Raw genomic sequence first — 21,097 nt, 5'->3', positions numbered from 1 at the left:
CAGTCAGAACACGTGGGAGTAAAACAGTCTATTGATAAAACACAGTGAGATGACAGAAAGAAAACCAAACCCAATGCAACAAAAACCATTTCAAAAGCAGGAATGTTCTCCTTTGAGTGGATATTATGCCTCTGAAATAGAGGTGCTCTTTAATTGTTAGAGAATGTGTCTCTTGGTAGTTTTGTGTTCTCATTTCTTGATGTCTCACAGTGGGATGAGATAGCAGCAAATGCTGAACAACAGGAAGCTCATTGGCGTGGAATAACAGCAGCGTGAGCTGTGCACATGCGAGTCAGTGAACTAGCAACACTGTAATGTCTGTCCTGGGGTGTTCAGGGGTGGAACTGGGTAAGTACAAAGAAAAATCCTTTTACCAGGCAAGGACCCCATATCAACAGACCTGCCTCTAAGGCAGAATTCCCCAGAGATCCCTTTAGGCCTGCATTAGTGGTGCCCATGCTTCCAGACTGCTGTAGTGGTGACTTCAGAAGTGCAAGCAGAGCAGGTATGTGACCTCAGTGGGATGGTGAGCTGTTAGGTCCTCGATGTGTCCCATAGGGCCATGGAAAAATCTCTTCAATAATGTTATGCAGAGGGCAGTGGACGTGCCCTGACATGACTTTGCTTTCTGACCTTCGAGGCATAATGAAGACCCGCTTCACTACCTGCCTCAAGTGACTTCAGGGACCACACATTCATAAAGCACATTTTCTGTTCTGAAAAGAGAGGCGCAGCTTTGTGTTGTGGTCAGTCTGGAATTTCTGGGGGCCTGGGAGCCTCTGTGTGATCACCCAATATGACTGGGGGAGCACGACAACTCCAAAGAGGTGAGACCCACACACCAGCTCTGTATCACGGTCCTCGGAGGACGTGGTGAACGAGGATGCAGCCACTACCAGACGCTGGGAGCCCGCAGCACCCCTCGTGTCCGAGGTGCGGCTGCGGCACTGCCCACGGCCCCGCCGCGCAGGGACCCCGCGGGCTGCAGGGGCGCGGCACGGACACTTCGGGCTAGGACAGGCGCGGGGCGCGGACCAGAGCCAGTCTGGAGTTTTTGTGGTACCGAGAGTCTCCGTCTAACCGGCCAGTGTGAGCGGGGAGGGAGCGGGACGAGTCCGAGGAGGAGAGAACCCGCCCAGCCGCGCAGTCCCTCAGGGCGGGGAGCGGCCTCCCCTCCGCCGCCCGCCCGCTGCCCCTCGGGCCGGCTCCGGCAGCGCCCGCGGAGACCCGCGGCCTGCGGGGGGTCCCGGGGGTGCCCGCGGCGGGAGGGGCGGGCCGTGCCGGTCCGGGCCGTGCCGGTCCGTCCGCGCCGGTGCCCGCCCTGCGGGGGGCGCGCAGCCCCCGGCCCGCGGGCGCGGCGGAGGCGGCGGCCCGGCGTGCTGCAACCATGGCGACGGCGGCGGGGCCGGCCCGCCCCCCGCGGGGCCGGGCGGCGCGGGATTGGTCGGGGGGCGGGCGCTCGCCCTCTGCCCCCTGACCCTGCGCGGCGGCGGCGGCGGCAGCAGCAGCAGGAGCAGAGCGGAGGCGGCGGCTGCTGGCGGCCGTTTCCTGGTGGCCTGGCGGCGGCGCGGGAGGGAGGATGCGGCGCAGGTCTCGGCTGCTGCTCTGCTTCGCCTTCCTCTGGGTGCTGGGCATCGCCTACTACATGTACTCGGGCGGCAGCGCCGCACTGGCCGGCGGCGGCGGAGGCGGCAGGAGGAAGGTGAGAGCCCAGCCCGGGAAGGTGCTCCCGCTCCCTGCCCCGGCGGCGGGGCGGCGCGGCCTCGGGCTGGGAGCAGGGGCGGGCAGGCGGGGGGGTCTCTTCACCGCCGCTCGCTTCCAGGCGGCGAGAATCTGCCCCGGGCTGCTCCTTCCCCCTTCCCGCCCGCCCTTCTCCAGCCCGCTTCCCGGAGGCAGATGGCTTCTTTGTGGACTTCAGACCGATTTCAGCCCCGTCTCGTCGCTGCTTATCCAACTGCGGCCGGCCACGTCCCGGGCCGGGGGAAGCTGGCGTGGGAAGGGAGGGTGGGGAGGGCCAGGGCTGCGCTCCGGGGCGGGGGGGCCCGCTGGCTCCGCTCTGCTCCCAGCACGGAGCGTCTGCCCCTTCCTGCCTTCCCCGCCGGCACCGGAGTCCTTCGGGCTCGTGTTCCCACCTAGGGAACGCGCGAGGATCCGGGCTGCTAATACATTTTCCCTTTGGGTGCACAGCACTTTGCTTTCTCCTTAGCGCTGTGCCCGAAGGATAGCGTTTTCCGACCGCTTTTGCAATATTCCAGGAAACTGCCGGATTTGTCATGTTTCGTGTCTGTGGCGTGGAAGGTCTGTCTCTTCCTCCTTGTAACAGCTCATGTTACAAGTGTTACTAATGTTCGAGAAGTTCCCTGCGGACAATACATGAGTAATTTTTCAGTGTTCTGGCCATCGAGTTATTAAATAGATTTTTCAAGGTGTTGTAGTAATTCATCGATCAGGAGCACAGCTGGAAGTTAAGCACATCACAGTTCGCGTTTGTGTCAATCAGAACGGGCTTTTGTGGCATGATGTGGGAAGTGGCAACTTTGCCTACTATGTATGCTTAGAAAAATTAAGTACTTTTTGTTTTGTGGTGTTTTCCCCACAATAAAGATTAGCAAAATCACAGATTTTAGAAACTGTTGTTTAAGCCTTTTAGCTTGAAATATGAAAGGTGTAAAACATCTCATAATTGCAATTTTTTTCACAAAAAACCCCAGAATAGGGCAGGAGGGCAATTGAATGAAGTGCACTATACTTGAATGGTGTTGTTTGCTAATAAATTGCTGCCTCCTGTTAAATGAAAAGTAGTGTTTTGTAGGTGTAGCTGATGTATAAAAAGAAGAATGTTTTTAATTTCTTTGATACAGTTTGGTTCATCGATGTAGGTGTAAAAAAAATGCTGATGACTAGTTGCTGTGTCAGGTTGTGGAAGCAAATACTTGGATGGCTATTTGTTTGAGCAAGGGTCTAGAGAATGAGTGCTTGCTGATAATTGCCTTTCTGTCCTGTTTTTTATTCTCTCTGTACCTTAGGAATGTGTTCAACAGCAGCTTTTGATGTAATATATTAAAGCAATTGTAAGTATGTATTGACATGTACAAGCTCCTGGTCCTTCAGAGTAGATACAGTAGCAGAAATAGATCAAGCATGTGATAGAAAGTCAGGCAGTAGCCTAAAACCTTTCTTGAAGAACCACCAGAGTGTATTTAGAAAGTAAGAGCAATCTTACACTGCTGCTGTATAATGGGATAAAGAAAAGCTATCAAGGCAAATGTATCTGCAGATAGGGAAATATATTTTTAACTCTTATAGTGTGTTACATTTGGAGTTTCCAGACAGATTTGCAATTCTGTTCAATTAATTTTTGCTGCTGGGGAAACTGCATTGTGGGGGTAGTGATTTGCCCAAGGTCACCTAGAAGACTTGGTGAGAATGAAATGGGAAAGAAACCAGTATTTCTGAGTTAGTCTGGTATTTAATCTGCTAGAACCTGTTGCTGTTTATTATTGATATTAGTAGCAGGTTTTATTATGGTTTTAAGAGATCAATGAACCTGTTACTTGCTTTAGTAGCATAATTTGGTATTATTCTGCACAAAATCAAGTAAACCTTACTGGTCTGGGTAATTGGAAAAGTTTAGTAAGGAGAAGTTAAAGAAAATGAGACACTTCATAGACTTGAGCTGAAACCTAGTGCTGTGTTTAAAGTAAGGCTATGGTAAAAAAGAAAGTGTAGGTACTGTGACCACAAGAAACAAGAGGGGAAATTAACTATTATATGTGGATTGGTGATTTAGGATTCTATTTTCTGTCAGTGAAGCATAAAATTTAATCCCAGGCTTCAGTGTAGGTTAGCAAATGTAAGTAGAGGAAGATGTGTGTAGTGTAATAGCTTTTGAGTCTCAATAAAAGGCTTATTAACTTAGTGTCAGACACTTGTGTAAAGCAAAAAACCACAAACTGTCTAAACTTATGAGCAGAAACCCTGACGTAGTAAATTTCTTGATGTGTATGACTTCATATAGTCCCTGTTACTTGCCCACTATTTCCATATGATGGAAACAGAGTTGCTTATAGGAGAACACAGCTTTTAATAAATTGTAGTCTCTGCTGTTTTCAGTCCATAAAATTACAAAAACTAGGAGGGGATAGTTCCTAATTTGTGTAAGTAATTTGCATGTTAATTACAGATCTGTTTATATAAACAGAATGTGTCTTTCCATAAGGATTATATATATACATATATTTTTTTTTCCCCCCATACACAGACCTAATATGTTATTCTGACATACTGGACTTGTTTGATATGGCACCCAGGCCTGTGATGTGTTGAACAGCACCAATTCCACCAATTCTTTCTCTCTTCAGTAGAATTGAAGGTGTTTGCATTCTGCCAGGATTACACCTGAGTAAGAGAAAAGAGTGATTTTTTTTTTTTTTTTCTAATTTGCTTTTCCTATTAACGTAGTATCAGAGTTAATCTAAGCTCCTGCTTATTTTGGTTCTTCATTTATAACCTTTCTAATAAGACCTGTTTGGATGTTGCAGTGTATGGTACAGCCTTGATAAAGTTTTTGGCCCCTCTCAACAGTGGTGCAATCCACAGCTTGGTGTGCAGTATATTGGTTTAAGCAGGCATGACAGAGTCTAAAGCACACAGAGCACCAGATGTCTGACCGGTAAATGTGTAAATACTAAAAATAATAATAGGAGGATGCAATGCTTCTCATTCTGGTCCAAGGTATAAAAACTGTAGTAGAAAGAAGTGATGTATTCCACATCTGGAAATTCAGTATGTGACAACTTTTCTTTTTTAAAATATTTATGTGAAAGGAAGCAAAGGGTAGAATCAAAACTTTTCATTCAAGATGTGCTTGAAGGGGACAGAAATGTTTTGATTTTTTTTTCCCCTTCCCTCCAGTGAATCTCCAATCAAAATTTTTGTGAACATGAGAGAGCCATATTCAGTTGACTCCATTTCCATCTGGATCACTGAGTTGTAGACTGGAAAGAGTGAGTCCGATTCACATGTCTAAAGGTTAGGGAAATGGTTCCCATACAGAGGCTGTGACCGAGAAGAGAGCAAGTTGCAAGCCTAACAATTGTGAGACTGAAAAAAAATGTGGTCTACTTTTATGTTCACTAAATGTGTTTTATATCAAAAAGCCTTTGGAGTGGAGACTGGAAGTTCCCTTGTTTTCATGGATAAATTTCCTAACCCAGAGCAAAAGCAGTTCATGCTCTCTGTCTCAGGCTTCCATAAAAATGGAGCAGCTTCTGCAAGATGGTTAGAAAAACCAATGTCATCCTGATGTGATTCCCTCCTAACACTGGTGTGAATTTGTATATTTGTCACACAGATTTTAAGTTCTTGAACCACTAAGCTCTTATACAATAGAGGGACTGGATTAAAATCAAAAAGAAATTAAAAAACTCAATGCAAAAAAACCCCGCACCAAAATCAGCCAAAAACTCCAGCTGATTTCTAAAGAACTTGCTCTTCTAGGCATTTAGAAAGTAGCCCCGTGTAATTAAACCTTTCAGGCTGGACAGAAGAAGGTCTGCATCTTGTTGAAAGTGCCAAATGCTTTGCTGCTGCCAAGAGTGAAATCCTCAGAGGCATCCCCAGGAGGAGATCTGTGAGCAGACTGGATTTACTGGTGAAAGCTAAGGCATCCAGAGAGGCCTACAAGGTTGAGCCACAGCTGAACCAAAGTTTGTAGTCTTCTGGATTTAGGTGCCAGAGTGCTGGCAAGCTTTTGCATTTGTTGCCATGTAAAGAATCTCAGTTGTTTTTAAGTGGAACCTCTGTCATCTTCCACCCTATCTAGAGAAAGCTAAAAGCAATATCTCAGCAAGGAGTGATGGATCGCTTTCACAGGTAGTCCCTAAACTTAGAAACATTTTTCTTTTTCATCAACTCCATCTCCCACCCCCTGAAAACCAAAAGTCCAAACTGCCTTGAACTAGAAGTAACTAGACTGTTACTCTCTTGGCTCACTAGATTTACTGGGTGTAATGGAATGAACTGGAGAAATCTAATTTAGGGCTAGTTGGGCCACAAGGAGGCAGGCTTTTCCTGTGGAACTGGTTGTTCTGTACATAGTGCTAGTTTTCCTTTCCCTTTTGTTCGTCTTGCTTTTTTTCTTTATTTTGGAGCAAACTTTAGATTGGTGACTGTACTTGAACTAGCTGAGATGCAATAAAGCTGAAGGTAAAAGGCGATACTTCATATAGATCATGTGACTGATTAAAAATCTCAGTCACTGGGTAAAGCAGGGGAAAAAGAAGCAAGCCTTGTAAGTTCTTGTTCTGCATGGATAAAGCTTTAAAATAACTCTTCAGCATACACAAAGCTTTCTTTTCATCGTTGTTTTTTTGTTGTTTGTTGTGAGCTCCTCTACTATTTCAGTTACTGTTAAAGGAGGCTTTTATTGACTTTTACATAATGACACACATAGCTGTCTTCTTTCTGCATAAACTGTAGATTTAGTGTACCTAAGTGTTTTTTTATGGTTTAAGGGAGGAGGAAAGGAAATGTGTATTAACTTGAGTTCATTAATCTGTTTATGTGCAGCTTGAGTGTTTCTCTTGAGGTATGTGAAACAAGGGGGTTAAAAGTACCCACTTCAACTCTTGGTTCCTTTCATCACAGGAAGGCATTGCCTGCTTCAATTTCTAAGTACTGTTTACTTTGCTGCATCATTTTTAATATAATTTTAGTCCCTTATGTGTTGTGACACTGAATGTAATTTCTGATACCTTGATCTTTAGACAAGTGGAGATACCAGAGGTTAAAAAAGTCAAATTGTCATATGTCCTCTTCTGTATCATTCACTTCCTAGAAGGTCTAAGGAGATGGAGAATGATGTTCCTTTCTATAACAGGTAACAGTTTCTGCTAATAGATCTTTCTTTTATATGATTCTGTAATAAATGGCAGAGAAATTAAATGGACAGGCACTTCAATAATAAATCTGTCCTCTCACTAGAACGTAAATGTCATACATGTATATTTTCTTAATCTAACATATGTCAATTGACAAAATTACTGTCTTGGCAATTCAGGCACTTATTTTTATGGATTATTTCATAAAACTTAATTTTGGGTGCAATGAAAAGGTAGTCTATTGCAAATCCTGTGCAGTCTCTTTAGGTCTGTAGCTGTATTGGGCTATTATCATTTCCTCTCCTGCTAGGTTAGAAACTGATGACTAATACATATGCTGTGGCTCTTGGATTACTGTTAGCTGGTTGTTTCATAAAGGCAGAAATAGAGCAGGGCCACAGATAGAAGGGGTTGGAGAAACATGTATGACTTCTTTGGTAGTTTAATGCCAAATGGGGCAGTCAACCACCTTTCTCCATTATTTTCCCCTTTCACCTGGATATTGTAGTAATTTGCTGTACTTCTGTGTTATTCCATTGCTGCTGTGGTTTGCTGCTTTCTGGGATCTCTTTGTACCAAGGTTGTGTGTTGTAGTGATGTCCTTAGACTGATAGAGTTTAAAAATTAGGTAGTCCACTAACTAATTGTGCATGTGTCTTAGCTGTTTTTGTCCCATCAGTTTTGTGATTTGAGATGTATTGCAAATAAATGCCAGTCACTTCTTCCATGTGTTCTAGACACTTCCAAAAATACAACATAAAAAGGGATATAATAGCACTTTTTTGTAATTTAGAAAAGGCACAATGACTTCATGTGAAGTAAAAAAATAATTAAAATATTAATCTCAATGATGCTACCTCACTTGTTCTTTAGACCAACCTAGAACATAAAGTATAACCCATATAAATACATCTTAGCAAACTTAATTCTTAGCCTTCAAAATTACATGTGCAAATTGCAATTCCAAATTTTTTACTTGGAATCCTATTATTTTTTCCTCTTTTGTCTTGCCTGACCCTTTCAGTTTTTCAATGTGATGTATTCTCTAAGTGCCTGTGTAAAACTGATACTGTTTGTTTAAAATGGTGATATGTCAGATGAGAGAAGTAGTACTGCATGCTAGAAAGCTGCTTGCAATGATACTCTACTGCAGAATAGAAGAGACATCTTTTAATGGTATTGTGTGTCCCAACAGAGTGACCCTGGTTGAATGCCTAGAAGCTGTTTAAAAATAGTTCCACCAAGCAGCCTAAAAATGGGTTTGCTTGGCCTTTGGTAGCTACATATAATTTATAATTTAATACACAGTACTTTTGGTTAAGTCAAGTCAGTTTGAAAAGAAAACATTCTAATATAGCCGGTCCTGTGAAGCTCAGGTGATAAATAACTGCTCCAATTAAGTCAATGCAAATGATTTGTTTTAAGTTGATTTGGTCCACTTTTCTTAAGTAACCTGCTCTTGACAGTAGTTAAACTATAGTTGTACAAAGCAATATATAGCCAGGTGGTGTACAAACAGTTTTTAATTTGCTGCCCAACAGTAAGATTGTTACTAAATGTGACTTTTATTAGGACTTAGGAGAAGATGCATATTGCTAATATGCTGGCAATGCCATGTGTTGGCAAATCACTTGAATTCTAAAAATGAACCTGCAGGAAGCAGTGAGGCATTTGCATTTTTCCAGGAGTATGGGGCTGAATGTCATTGCCCGAATATATCAGGATATTGTGGAAATGGAATATCAGTGTGGGTGTTACAGAAGGAAACGCTAAGCAGGTTGTTAAAATTACATATTGCCATCATGTAATGCAAAGTGGTGATATCTTAAGCTATATGAATTTTAAAACCTGGTTGCTTGTCTTTCATGCTGTTTGTTTTGGAATAAGTAAAGTGCCCTTTTTTCTTCTGCTTTTCCCTTTCATTTAAGCTTCCAAAGAAATAAGGGATGGCTTGAGGAGGGAAGATGGGGGGAAAAAAGTGGTTTGTGTGCTTGGGATTTTGAGGATATGGCATAAGAGAATCTAGTTAACACTAGAAATTGAACCATTTCATGTTCCCTCTAAGTCCATAAAGTTCTTTCACAGGAACCTTTGTCTGGTAGACTTTTCCTGACAAGTGAAAGTGGAGATATTTTCATGTCTGATTTTTTTCCTTTCCCTCCATTACTTGGAGAGTGATTTTTTTTTTTTTTTTAATCTTACTGGCATACTCAGAGCACATGTTTACCTGTAATTCTCTAAGTGTTCATTTGCCATTTATTCTTACCATGAATTAAGCAGGCCTGCACTATTTATTGTCGCATGAAGTCAATAATGATCAAGAAAGTGAAAAAAATCAGCATCGGTTTTCTTTTCTATAAACTGAATCCCCTGTTGGAATGTAGCATATTTTAAGCTTATATTTGGCTTATAGATAGGATTTTTTTTATTGTTTGTTTGAGTGTTTTTCTTGGATCTGTCACGTTAAATGTTAAAAGCTGTTTTTCTTCCACAAAATCAAGGTACATAACTTGTTAATGACTGGCTTCCAGTTTACCTGTTAAAATTACTACCAAGACTTTTTTTTTTCCCCTAGTTCACTTCTTGTAAGTCTAAACTGTTTTATTTTTCCAGCTATCCCCTTTTTTATACAATGGTTTTGTTAATTGTTCAGGGTACCTGTATTGTCATGTAAACAAGTTAAAATATGCTAGTTCAAATAGCTCCACTGACTGACAGGAGCACATTTGTGTAAAGGATATGTAGACAGATGTGGGTTTTGAGTTTTGCTTGTGAAATTCAAATGGGAAAAGAACAGGATAGTAAAAGAACAGCAAGTTTGAATTTTAGAGCATTTCATATATCTATGAAATTGCTATGTAGTGCACATCAAAGGCAATAATTTGGATTTCTCTTCTTTGTAACTGTGGTCTTGTATGGAAAAAAGAGCCTTTTGAAAAGGTTGCAAGTTCAGTTGTTAATAACTTCTCTGAAGTTGTAAAATTGTCATAAAACCTGGGTGCTTTATTAAGGGAAGCAGAGAATAACTAGAGATTCTGCTGAGTTCAAGCGTTATCAAAGTGCAATAGACCGCCTGTACTGAGTAACAGATCTGCTCGAACAAAAGAACTTTGGCCAAGGAAAGACTATGCAAAGAATTGGCACCCAGCAAATGCTATTGTGTATGAATTCTCAAAGAGCTATGACTTGATGAGCAGAAAATGTTTTCTCTTTGTATTGAGTTCCAAATGTTTAGCCACCCTGGAGATACAAGCGCAGCTGAAACTTGTTACTAAAATAATTTTTTTCTATCTGGCCTGTTGGTTTACAGATGGTCAATAAATGAGTGTGTGTATATAATGGACATATGCTTCAGTGTCGTGAAGGTTTTTGGGTTGCTTGGTTTTTCTTTTCTTGCTTTTCTTATGTCTGTTCACTCAAGTGTATTTTGACTCTCTTGGGACCTTGGTAAGGAAAAGGGAAGTTTTCTCCTCATGAAGTACTTCATTTGGTAGCAAACTGCTCCCCACTAATGGTGAACCAGCCTAGATACTTAGAAGTTACCTTGTTCTAATATTGGGAAACATCCCTATGGCAAAACACTGCTGTGGTATGTGTGCCTACCAAGAGTGTGGGGGCGATGGAATTGCAGTATCTCTCAGTGTGTCACCAAATTAGGTCTCCAGATGTTGTCCAGACAGTGTAATAAGTTCTTGTTATGGGTGGTGGCGTGGCTCCTGCTACAGTGGAATGCCAAAGTCCTTCTGGTTACTGTGGCAGACCATCCATCAACTGCAGCCTTGGCATTGTGTGGGTGGAGCAAATAGGGACTGGTCTTTAGTCCTCTGACTTGTGTTCTCCCAACACAATATGTTACTTTGCCAGCAGCCACTGAAATGAAGATGTCCTGTGTCATTTAGCCTCCACCTGACTGTTCCATCACGTGGAATAGTTACAATGCATATACATTATGTTAATGTCACTTTTTAAAGTTTTAATTAAGGAAGTGTTCTTTTTTGTCCCACTGACACAGTGTATACCTTTCTTTTGGTGTACTCTGAAAGTGCTGTGGGTGAACAGTAATTGTAGCAAGTACTGTAAGGACCTGGTGAGAAAGTTGGAGTTTGAGTCCTAAAAGAGCGGAGAATCCTTCTTAAAACCTCTTAAACTGTTAGATGTCTGTCAAAGACAATGTCCCAAACCACATATGCTAAGCTATGTGCCCTCTGTTAAAAAGTACATCTTAAGAATTTACAGGTCTTGACAGTTAAATTAAAAGGCATTTGGAGTCTGAAAGAAGTATTTAAATGAAAAGTAGTGGGCAGTGGGCTAACAAACACCAACACTTCTTTATATTCTTAGTTTTCATGCTTAATGTTCAAAAAGTGATGGATTGACTTATTTGCAGAGCAAAAAGTGTGTCTGAAGGCATTTTTTTGAGGAAACTTTTTTTTCTCTGGAGTGCAAGTGTTGTTTAACCTGGTAGATTCTTAGGAGAAAGATTGAATTGAGTGACAGATTGTTGATACCACCCTTGAGTTACCACAAGACTTAGAAATATGTTACGGCAAAGTGTACACTGATCAGAGAATTAAAAAAATTTTGGAAGACTACTCTGCAGTCTTGACTATCAAGTTTGCTGAGTGAAAGGTGGAGAACTTGGTAAGAATGCAGTATTTCTTGTTAAGATACAATTTCTCAGTTATTCCAAATACATTCTGAATACTCTTTAGTAGAAACAAGCAAGAGATTGATTTTTATGTTCATGTTAGCCTAGACCTAAAATACGTCTTTGTACAAAGTATACAAAGCAAAAGCTACTTGCTTAAAAATCCATTTTGGTTACCTACTGAGATAAGTAATGCCTCTCGCAACCTGGGAACAATAGTGAGAAAATCAAGGTGTTAAAATCAACCTGCAATCATTTAATGTTCTATCTCATGGGCTTGCAATTTTGAGAGCCAGAAACTTGGGCAAAACCTGTTTTTCTTATACGCATGGATTATCATGGTGTGTGACTTTCAATTTTTTTTTTTTTAATTATTCCCTAATGATTGCAACTGTTTCGGATTTGGTCATTGTTTTTTCTTCTTTTAGTTAAGCATATAGAAAATATTTTTGACAGTTTCAGATTACATTTGTTAGGTTGTCTTTGTATTCTTTTCTTGATAAACTTGGATGTTGTAAACGTTGTTCAACTGAATTGGAAAGAGCGGTGGAAAGATACCACCATTTGCTCAGGACACTTCTGAATGTTGTTTGTGTTGTAGCACTGTTTAGAGTCCTGGTTCTATTGTGCAAAAGATTGAATGTTCTTAACGGGTTATTTCTACACCATGAACTTAGAAAAGGACTTTTTCCCAGTAGGATTTAGATGTCTGAGTGTGAATGTTAGCTGTGGTCATATGGTAGAAATTCTCATGTAGTTAATTATCTTTTGCTGTGCTCTTTTGCTCAAAACCAGATTTTTTTTTGTAGTCAGTAAACTATATTAGATAATTGGCTTTTATGGATTAAGTCTCAGTAATTGAAAGGACTTGTAGAAATTATAATGTCCCAAGTTTTTATGTCATATGGAAAAGATAGCTCAAGCATTTTAGTCTTCAGCATTGAAGTATGATGGGGCCTCATGCTTCTTGCTGAGCTTACTAGAGTATGGATCTGGAGCTGGTACAGTAGTCAGGCTATGTAGGGAACCACATCTAGGGTCTAATCTTAGTGTGGTTGATGCTGACCACTTCTGAAACCCTCAGTTCACACATGTTCAGTTTGATTTAGAATTGGGATATTGTATTATTTATTTCCAAGTGCAACTTACAGCTCAGAGGCAGGCAACAGTTTGGAAATGTCATGGTATTTGTTCAAATTAATTGTAATTGTGGCTGTCATCTCGTGATGTTACTCCAATTTCTGAGATAAGTCTCCAGTGTAGAAGTATGGAAGAAAATTGATGTGAACCGATTGCTTTCTCAGTTGTGCTTTGAAATTTTTTGAGGTTTTTTTCTTTCAAGAAAACTTTTACTTGAATGATTTGGTGAAATCTTGCAGAGATTTTTAAAACTGTGTTAAGAAGCATTAGTTTTAGTACACCAGTTTGTGATGAAAGGCAGTTTGTAATGTTGAATAAGCAAGGTGTTGGATGCTGGTGGGTGTAGCTACTTGATAGTTTTTCTAAGACATTATCTTTTAAAAAAGATGTGACTGGTAGAGCTTAAGGAGAACCCCACTGTACTTAAGATGACAATTTCTTATAAATATTCCACAGAAACACTGATATTATCTGAATTTAAGACTCTAAACACATGTTTATGTATGCAAAACAAATGTCTGTAGTTGGCTTTGATTATTAATACTTTTTCTGAGTCTTATCTACCATTTTACTTTATCACTAGTTATATATTTATATAGTTTGTCTCCTTAGCTATATGACTCTGTCACTATCCTCTTGTAGTGTCATAATGCTTTGTCAGAACTTCATGGCACATAGTGTGTATTTTTAAAGCATAATTAGTTAAGATGGGTTTTTAGGTGGAGATTCTATTTTATTATACAAATGAAGATAGATGTAGAACTTTGACAAAATGTGTGTGTGACTTTTGTTCTCAGTGTTTGGGTTTGTTTTTGTTTAAGACTAAAGACAGTGGCCTTCTTATTGATACTGATAATTTGTTTGCTGCCATTTCTCATACAGTATTCTTGCTTGGATGTATGAACTTTGCAGTAGCACAGCTTGATATCTGCAGTTTCAAGTGAGTTGTAGATACTTGTCTGTGTTTGTGTTCTGTAGGCTAAAGTAATGCTTCCCTATCTTGGAGGAAGGTGATGGGGAGAACATTAAATGATCAGTCTGGAAAACCTGATTTCACATAAGCATCTTATCAGAATAATTAAAAAGCTTTTTGTGATCAACTAGGGCTTGTGGATATCAGCTTTCTAGCACCAAATTCTTTTGTCAGCTGAAGGAAGAAGAGTCTCCAAAGGGAGAGTTTTTTTGGAAGTATGTCAGTTGCTGTTCTGGCAGCTGTGCGATGTTTTCATTTAGACTGTTCTCATGCTCTTGCTGGCAGTAGGCTGTAGCAGCTGGGATGGCAGCATGTTTGCTTTCTTGTGACATGGTTTAGGCTTCTTTTTCAGGCTTATCAGTTTAAGACAATGATAGTGTAGTATTCCCCCCCCCACTATTTGAATGGCTTTTTGCCATTATACGAGCAGTGAAGAAAATGTCAGTGGAATGATAGGAAGTGCTAGTTCTGACTTCCCTTTTGGTTTTGGAAGTCAGTGTTGTTGCATGCCTGAATGCTATGATTTGCTGCAGTACAATGATCAAGCACTTGATTCTTTTCCTCCACAGAATCACAGAATATCCTGAGTTGGAAGGGAAAAAACAAAGTTTTCTCAGGTCTGCCAATGAACAGCAGTACTTCCCAGTTACTGCAATGATATTAGAATGGATAGAACTACTGGTGAGATGGCACTTGTTCCAATTGTACTCTGAATAGAAGCAAAATATGGTATGGACTACATTCCTTCTGTTTCTATGAGTGCCAGCATGCATAAATGTTTGTTCTTCATCTGTCCATGTTATCCTGAAGATTAACCCCCTCAATACTTTAGACTAGTACAACCTATCTCACATGCTGTACTGTGTAGTTTTTCGACTGTTAACTCTGCCAGTTTTTCTGGAAGTGCAGTTCTACCTCTTAAGCCCACTAAGATGAGAGGTGACTTTAACATACCCTTCCCTCTTACTCCCTTGATGACTGCATATGTACAGCAGAAATTGTGTTGGTTCTATTCACCCAGTTTCTGTGCTGTGCTCCTGGGTTTGTATTTGAATCTCTAGCAGCTTTGCTTTTTATATCACAGTTGAAAATTAAGTACTGTGCAAATAAATTGCTTGTTCTTTTTCCGCTCAAGGGTGGAAAGCTACTGATACTGACATGGCATATTCCTGCCATGCAATAAAGAATATAGAGTAAGAAGTATTCTTGGGAAATCTACCATCTAACCAAGGGCTTAAAAAGACAAAGTTAGATGGACCCTTGATTATTTTCCACTAGCTAGAACTCTTATGATCTTAGATTTAAGAATTGGTTGCGTACTGGTAGAATATGAAAAAAATCTCAGTATTTCAGTGAGTAACTTAAACTAGGAACTGACTGCTTCTATTTTTGATGCCCAAACTCAGTGTTTCTGTGAAGGAAGAAGGGTTGCAGGATTCTAGTAATTTTAATAGTATCTGGCACACACTGACATTTTACTTGTGTTCTGCAACAGCAAAGGGAGAGATAATTATACAGGCTGCTACTTTGTTTTAAAGGCTTAGTAGCTGTTGTACATAATTTTCATCAGTTGCCAACAATGCATCCTGTGTAAGAGAAGGAAGAAATGTGTTGAAGATAAGCTACAGGTCATAAAAAAAGGAAAGGTATTTTAAAGATGTGTAGCCTTTTAGTTCCATTTTGTCTATCTCAGAAAATCATCACAAGCACTAAGAGAACAAATGTGTTTTCACTAATCTTACTGTTAGTATAAAACCATGCCTGTATTATCTGTACTCTGCATGAAAGTCAAAACCAGTTGAACTGAAGAAAATCTGGGGAGAATACCATGCTACAGAGTCTTTTTTCCCTTGGTTGATGTTCATTTGTACTAATGGCAGCAATATATATATTTAATTATTCTATTAAATTCTCTTAGCTTTGAGTTTTACAAAATGACAAATAGTCTCTGTGCTAAGAATAGCAAAGCAGTTTCAGACGGAGCTGTTCAGCATACCTATTTACCAAGTTTGCTTGCAGACAAAAGCAGTTTTTTCTATTCAGACCAAACATGAGAGGAAAGCTGTTCTCTTCACATTTGTTTGGTTGTTTGAGCTCTTGTATCCCTCTGCTTGAGCATTCGGTCACTTCTTGGCAACATGACTAATTTATTTCTTTTTCAGTCACGTTTGGGTTTTAATGATGACAATTGGGTTTTCTCAGACTGTCAACTGCCTTCAGATTTGCATTAGCAGAGAAGGAGGCTTCTAGAAATGGAAACCATGTCTGTCATGGTACTATGGTGTCTTTTTTGTCACATCTGAAGTATGGCATGTATAAAGAGAAATTACAGTAATTTCACGAATACAAGCCGCAGCAATTTGACAAAAATTTTGGTGGAAACCCGGAAGTGCGGCTAATAGTCGGGGGCGGCTAATATGTGAATAATTTTCTGACATTTACAACCCCAGACGTGCCAGCCAGAGTGCCGAGCCAAGCACCTGCCAGTAAAAGCCGGCATTTCGCAATTGTTACAGTGTTACTGTGTTGCCCTGGCTCCCTGCAGGCAGCACGGGGGGCGGGGAGAGAGGCGGGAGAGCTCTCTTCTTCCCTCCTCTGCCGCACCCAGGGGAGGAGGTGGGGGGCGCCACCATTGCCGCGGCCTGGGGAGGAGAGGGGGGGGCCGCGCCGTCATTGCCGCGGCTCCGGGAGCCGACGGGGGCCCTGCGCCACCATTGCCGCGGCCCGGGGAGCCGACGGGGGGGGGGGGGGGCGCCGCCATTGCCGCGGCTCCGGGAGCTGACGGGATGCTGTGGCCCGGGGAGGCGGGTGGAAGCGCGCGCCGCCATTGCCGCGACCCGGGGAGGAGGCGGGGTGCTTTGTCCGCGCCCGCCGCCGGGGCCACAGGCGCGGGAAAGCTCCATCCCCGCCCGCCGCCGCTGCCGTAGGAGCGGGGGAAGCTCCGTCCCTGCCTGCCACCCTGGGGCAGCGCCGACCCGGGGTGACCGAGCCCAGTGGCAGCGGCGGCCGGCCCCGAGCTGCAGCACCGGGCTGGGCCACCTGGCCCCGTCGGCAGCCCCTAGCGGGCCGAGCCTGCACAGCCTTAGCTCAGCCAGTAAACCCCGCCCTGCCGCGGTTCTGTTACTAATTGCACGCGGGTCCTCGCTGCGAACGACAGAGCGGCTTATATTCGGGTGCGGCTTATCTATGGACAAAAACCGAAATATTTGCCAACACCCAGAGATGCGGCTTATACTCAGTGCGGCTTGTATTTGTGAATTTACTGTAAGTATGTTGCATATGGGTATTCAAATCTATGCAAAGATATGATAGTCATGGGGTATCATCCTAGGACACCAGGTCATTTTGATTGTACTTACTTCTGATGGATGCACTTCCAAAAAAAACTTTCAAATCACAGTAATCTGCGAAAATCTGGATTTTGTGTAGCCACAAATCATACTACAAAGACTGTTGAAAATACTCGTCTGGGTGAGAGAACTCACAAGTGAACTTGCGGCTTAAACCGGCGAAACTTAGGTATTGGAAATCTCTTAAGAGAATGGTCAATTTACTCTGTAACCATCATTGTGGCTCCAGCTATTGAAATACTGGGTTTAGGTTATCTTTAAAGCTAGAGAACATTCCCTTTTTGGCATTGATGGCTCTTAGAGAACTCACAGTAACTTTTGGCTGTCAGTGCATCAGCTTCTGGAGCGTGGATCTCCTGTGGCTTCCACTGCATTCAGTGTCTGGTACAAACCAGTTGGCACTGGACTTGTTTTTGTCTTTCTGCTTGGGCCATCACTCCTCCTGGTAATAGGCACTGGCTCTAGGAGTGTCAATGCCTATCTTAATGTGGCACTTCAGCTTATTTCCAAAGAGATCAGAACGTGCTTTGAGGGATGATCTGCAATTATGAAAGGGAAGTTAAATTGACAATGTAGTTTTTTTGCTGGCATTGGGTACCTACAAAATTTAACTTGTTCACTATTTTTGCAATGTGGTTTTTCAAACTCTATTTCAGTGGTGTGCTTGGACTGTTCATTGAGAGAAGCTGTTTGTTTCACAAAACTGTTCATCTGCCAAGGCTCTATTTTGCAGCTGCCTTTTTAGAGATGCACTGATTCTGAATGTGTTGCATGTTCGCCATCCCTCTCTGTCCACCTTTGTTTCCTGATCAAAACCTGTTTTGTCATGTTACTGTAAAAGAAATTGGAATGGAGATTTCTGCTATTGCAACAAGAAATAACAGGCCCCATTTTCCCAAAATATTTTTACCATTTGATGTAAGCATACCATTTTACTTTATAAACTGTCTGCTTGAGTGAAAGTGGAAAGTATTATATCTTATAAATAAAGGCTAATTTAATCTGCTTGTGATATTTTTGCCATTGTACTGTTTACAATTTAAGACTTCCTAGATATGCTGGAGTTTTTCTTTCTGGGACTAGCAAAACATCTCATTGCTTTTTTTAAATCACCATTTACTCTGGACTACAGTTTGAAGCAAAAGTGCTGTTGGAGCCTTCAATCCTTTATATAAGGCTGCAAACTAAGACCTTGTTTTCTTCATCTCAGATTATTAGGCAGTTGTAGTTGGACATGTGTTTCAAACCAGAGAAATGTTGACCTGAAATGTCACAGGGATAAGACTTTGTAATAATTTCCTCTGTGAAGGACTGAGGAAGTAGAATAAAATCTGTGTGTACAGGTCATTTGTGTTTTATGTTTATCTGTTGGAGGAAATGCACTGTTGTTGAACTATCTCATGGCATAATACCACGACCATATGGTCATGATTAATGCATAAGTGAACTTAATTAAAAATGTGACAGTCCTTTTTTTTGTTCCCCTTTTTGCTCTCCTCAGTGTTCAGTGCTAACTAAGAGGAATGACATCTTAATATGCACAGTTATTTTCCTTGACAGTTAAAGAAAGTAATAACCTTTGGAAGATCAAGTAGCTCCTGGTAGCTCTTGATGGAGCATGTTGTTGTGTATAACAAAGTCTTTCTTCTGCAGAGCTTGAACAGCGTCTTCCACATACAGCTGTCACTATAAACAGATTTTGGTGTGTAGCCAAATGCTTGAAATTCAAGTAGGTTTAGTAGACTTTCTTTGAATCATTATACAGAAGTTGTACAGAGGCTACCAAACTTAAAATTAATATATATTTTCAACATGATACTGAAAAGCATTCAGTTCTGTGTTCAGATGATTAGTTTGTTCCTGTACCAAGTTGCATCATCGGCTCTGCTCCCGGAAGGGAGCTTTGATTAGGTTTATAAAGATTGCTGAGTAGGTTTTCCTCCTGTGCTGATTGGCTTTCATTGCATCAGGTAACTGTGTTGTTCCTTTGACTTCTGTTTTCCCCTTCCTCCTGATATTAGACTCCTGCAGCTAAGCACCTGTGTAGTTCCTGTTGTAGTTCCTTTTTTTGCCTGTTGATGTTTTGGCCCATAGTGCAGGCTAGTAACCTCTGAGGAAGGAGATTCTGCTTTTATTACAGTTTTTATAATTTTGACCCCCTCTTGTTTCAAGTGAATTCTCAAATCAGCGTAAGAGGGGAAGTTCAGAAACAAAGGAAAATAACATGATTATTTTCCTGCTTGTGAGAAGGTGTGACACAATGATATGCTGATGGTACCAGAACCCCCCAATTATTCTGTGTGAGAATGTGTGTGTTGGATGGTAGAAGAGTGGATGACAGCACTTCAGTTTGCTGCATCAGGCAATTTGATGTTTCAGACTGATACTGGGTATGAATTTTTTTCAAAGATTGTGGATGAAGATTAACTTAAAGATGGCTTCACAAGGACATTTTGAGAAAGTTTCTGCCAGATCTGGATCTGTTTTCATTGTGGGTTTTCTTTTTCCAAAGAAATCTGCTGCAGTAGCAATCTTGGAGTCTGTGTGTTTGTGTGGCATGGCATATCTCCAAAGGCTTGGGGATTTGTTTTTGAAGAGTGGTGATGAAGCTATTTCTTTATTTTAGTTGCATTCAAAATCAACCATCTTTGTTCTGTGCATTCTAAGATATTTGTTCCATGAAATAGATATAACCCTCAATATTTTTCTTTGTAAATTCTTTTTCCTATGTGACGTTTGTCAGTTGCTTGGCTTGAAGGGCTGACTTTCAAACACGTGAATTTGTATTTACTGAGAGGGATATAAAAGTTAACATTTCTGCTTTTCATGTCTATGATTTGCCCATATTGATGACAAGGGTACAATGTATGAGCTGCAGGGAAATAGGTTTCATTGATGCAGATGATCAATAAGTATGTATGTGTAGAAATTACAATACAGAAACCCCCTGAAATTCAGCCTTTGAAGCTACACAAAAACAGCTAGATTCAGAAGCTGAAACGTTGTTATAAATAGTGGCTTCTGGAATTTAAAATCTGATTTTAACATTTTTGATTGTAAGCTATACATTATTGTATTTTGGCAAAGCCAATGTAAGTATTTTTCTGATATAAGAACAAAGCAATCCATTCAGTGGCTTTTTTTTCTCATCAGCAACACACATGAATTCTTGCCTGCCACTGCTCCCTCTGACCACGACTGCCCTTAAGGGTTTTTTGTTACTCTAACCATGTGACTGCTTGTAAGTTTTTTTTTTGGGGGTTTTTTTTTTTTTTTTGGTCAATTTAATGTGGTTTTCCAGTGGAAAGGTTAAATTTTTCATGCAGTCTTTATTTCCCATTGCTATAATAGTAGTATTGCCATACTCTTGAGTAGCTTGTTTTCTGATCTGAAAGCAAGTCTTATGAAGTACTGCATGGGCACTTACCTGTTGAATGGGTGAATAAGTGGTCTCAATTTGTGTAGAAAACAAGAAAACTGACATAATTATTTTGTTAAGAGACAGATTTCAATTATGCTCCATTCACTGTAATTGCTGATTGGCTATTTCAGTAATTGGCCACTTCTGTGCATTGTGCATCTGGTAGCTTCAGAACGGTAGAATGGTCCTTCCCTTGAACTTTTGGGAAATGGAATACTTAATTGTCAAACTGGCACCAATTCCACAAGCAGTTTTCCTAGAACTTGTTTCAAGGGCAAAGCTTTCAAATTCTGCACACACTTTCATGGAAGTTGTTCATAAAGGAGAAAAGGCAGGTTTTCCTTTTTCTGTTTCAGAATTTAATTTCTCAAGAAGAACATGTGTTGAGGGGAATGCAATTCTTGTGTTGAACACAGGTGTTCTTGTATTTAATAAATGAATGGTTTTGATAGTTTTAACTATTCTTATTTTTTAAGAATGGGCTTAGAGCTGTTTTGATTGAATTAATTTGTTTTTAACAGATTTTTAGCTATAAAACTTTGGTCTTTCTTGTGGAGAAGGGAGAACATAAGGATAAGAGTCTGAAGAGGGGTGTTACTGAGTTAAAAAGGAAGTCTGGTGTTGGACTCTTAGATACTAATTTTCCTAGTGTGTGTTTCTCAGACAGCTGTGCATGACAGAGTG

At 41.1% G+C, this 21,097-nt stretch overlaps 1 protein-coding gene across 1 annotated transcript in view; it reads left to right on the top strand.

Annotated features, from left to right (window-relative positions):
• Positions 1-1,514: 1,514 nt before the first annotated feature.
• GALNT2 (polypeptide N-acetylgalactosaminyltransferase 2) overlaps positions 1,515-21,097 on the top strand; it is a 90,474-nt gene continuing 70,891 nt past the window's right edge. The window contains exon 1 of the mRNA XM_033055118.1: positions 1,515-1,702. Coding sequence (XP_032911009.1) covers positions 1,580-1,702 — 123 coding nt within the window. The 5' untranslated portion in view covers positions 1,515-1,579. The remainder of the gene's footprint in view (positions 1,703-21,097) is intronic.

Source organism: Catharus ustulatus, chromosome 3, assembly GCF_009819885.2.
Source record: "Catharus ustulatus isolate bCatUst1 chromosome 3, bCatUst1.pri.v2, whole genome shotgun sequence".
Lineage (NCBI taxonomy): Eukaryota > Metazoa > Chordata > Aves > Passeriformes > Turdidae > Catharus > Catharus ustulatus.
The sequence above is the reverse complement of the archived record's forward strand: the minus strand, read 5'-3'. Positions and strand labels throughout refer to the sequence as shown.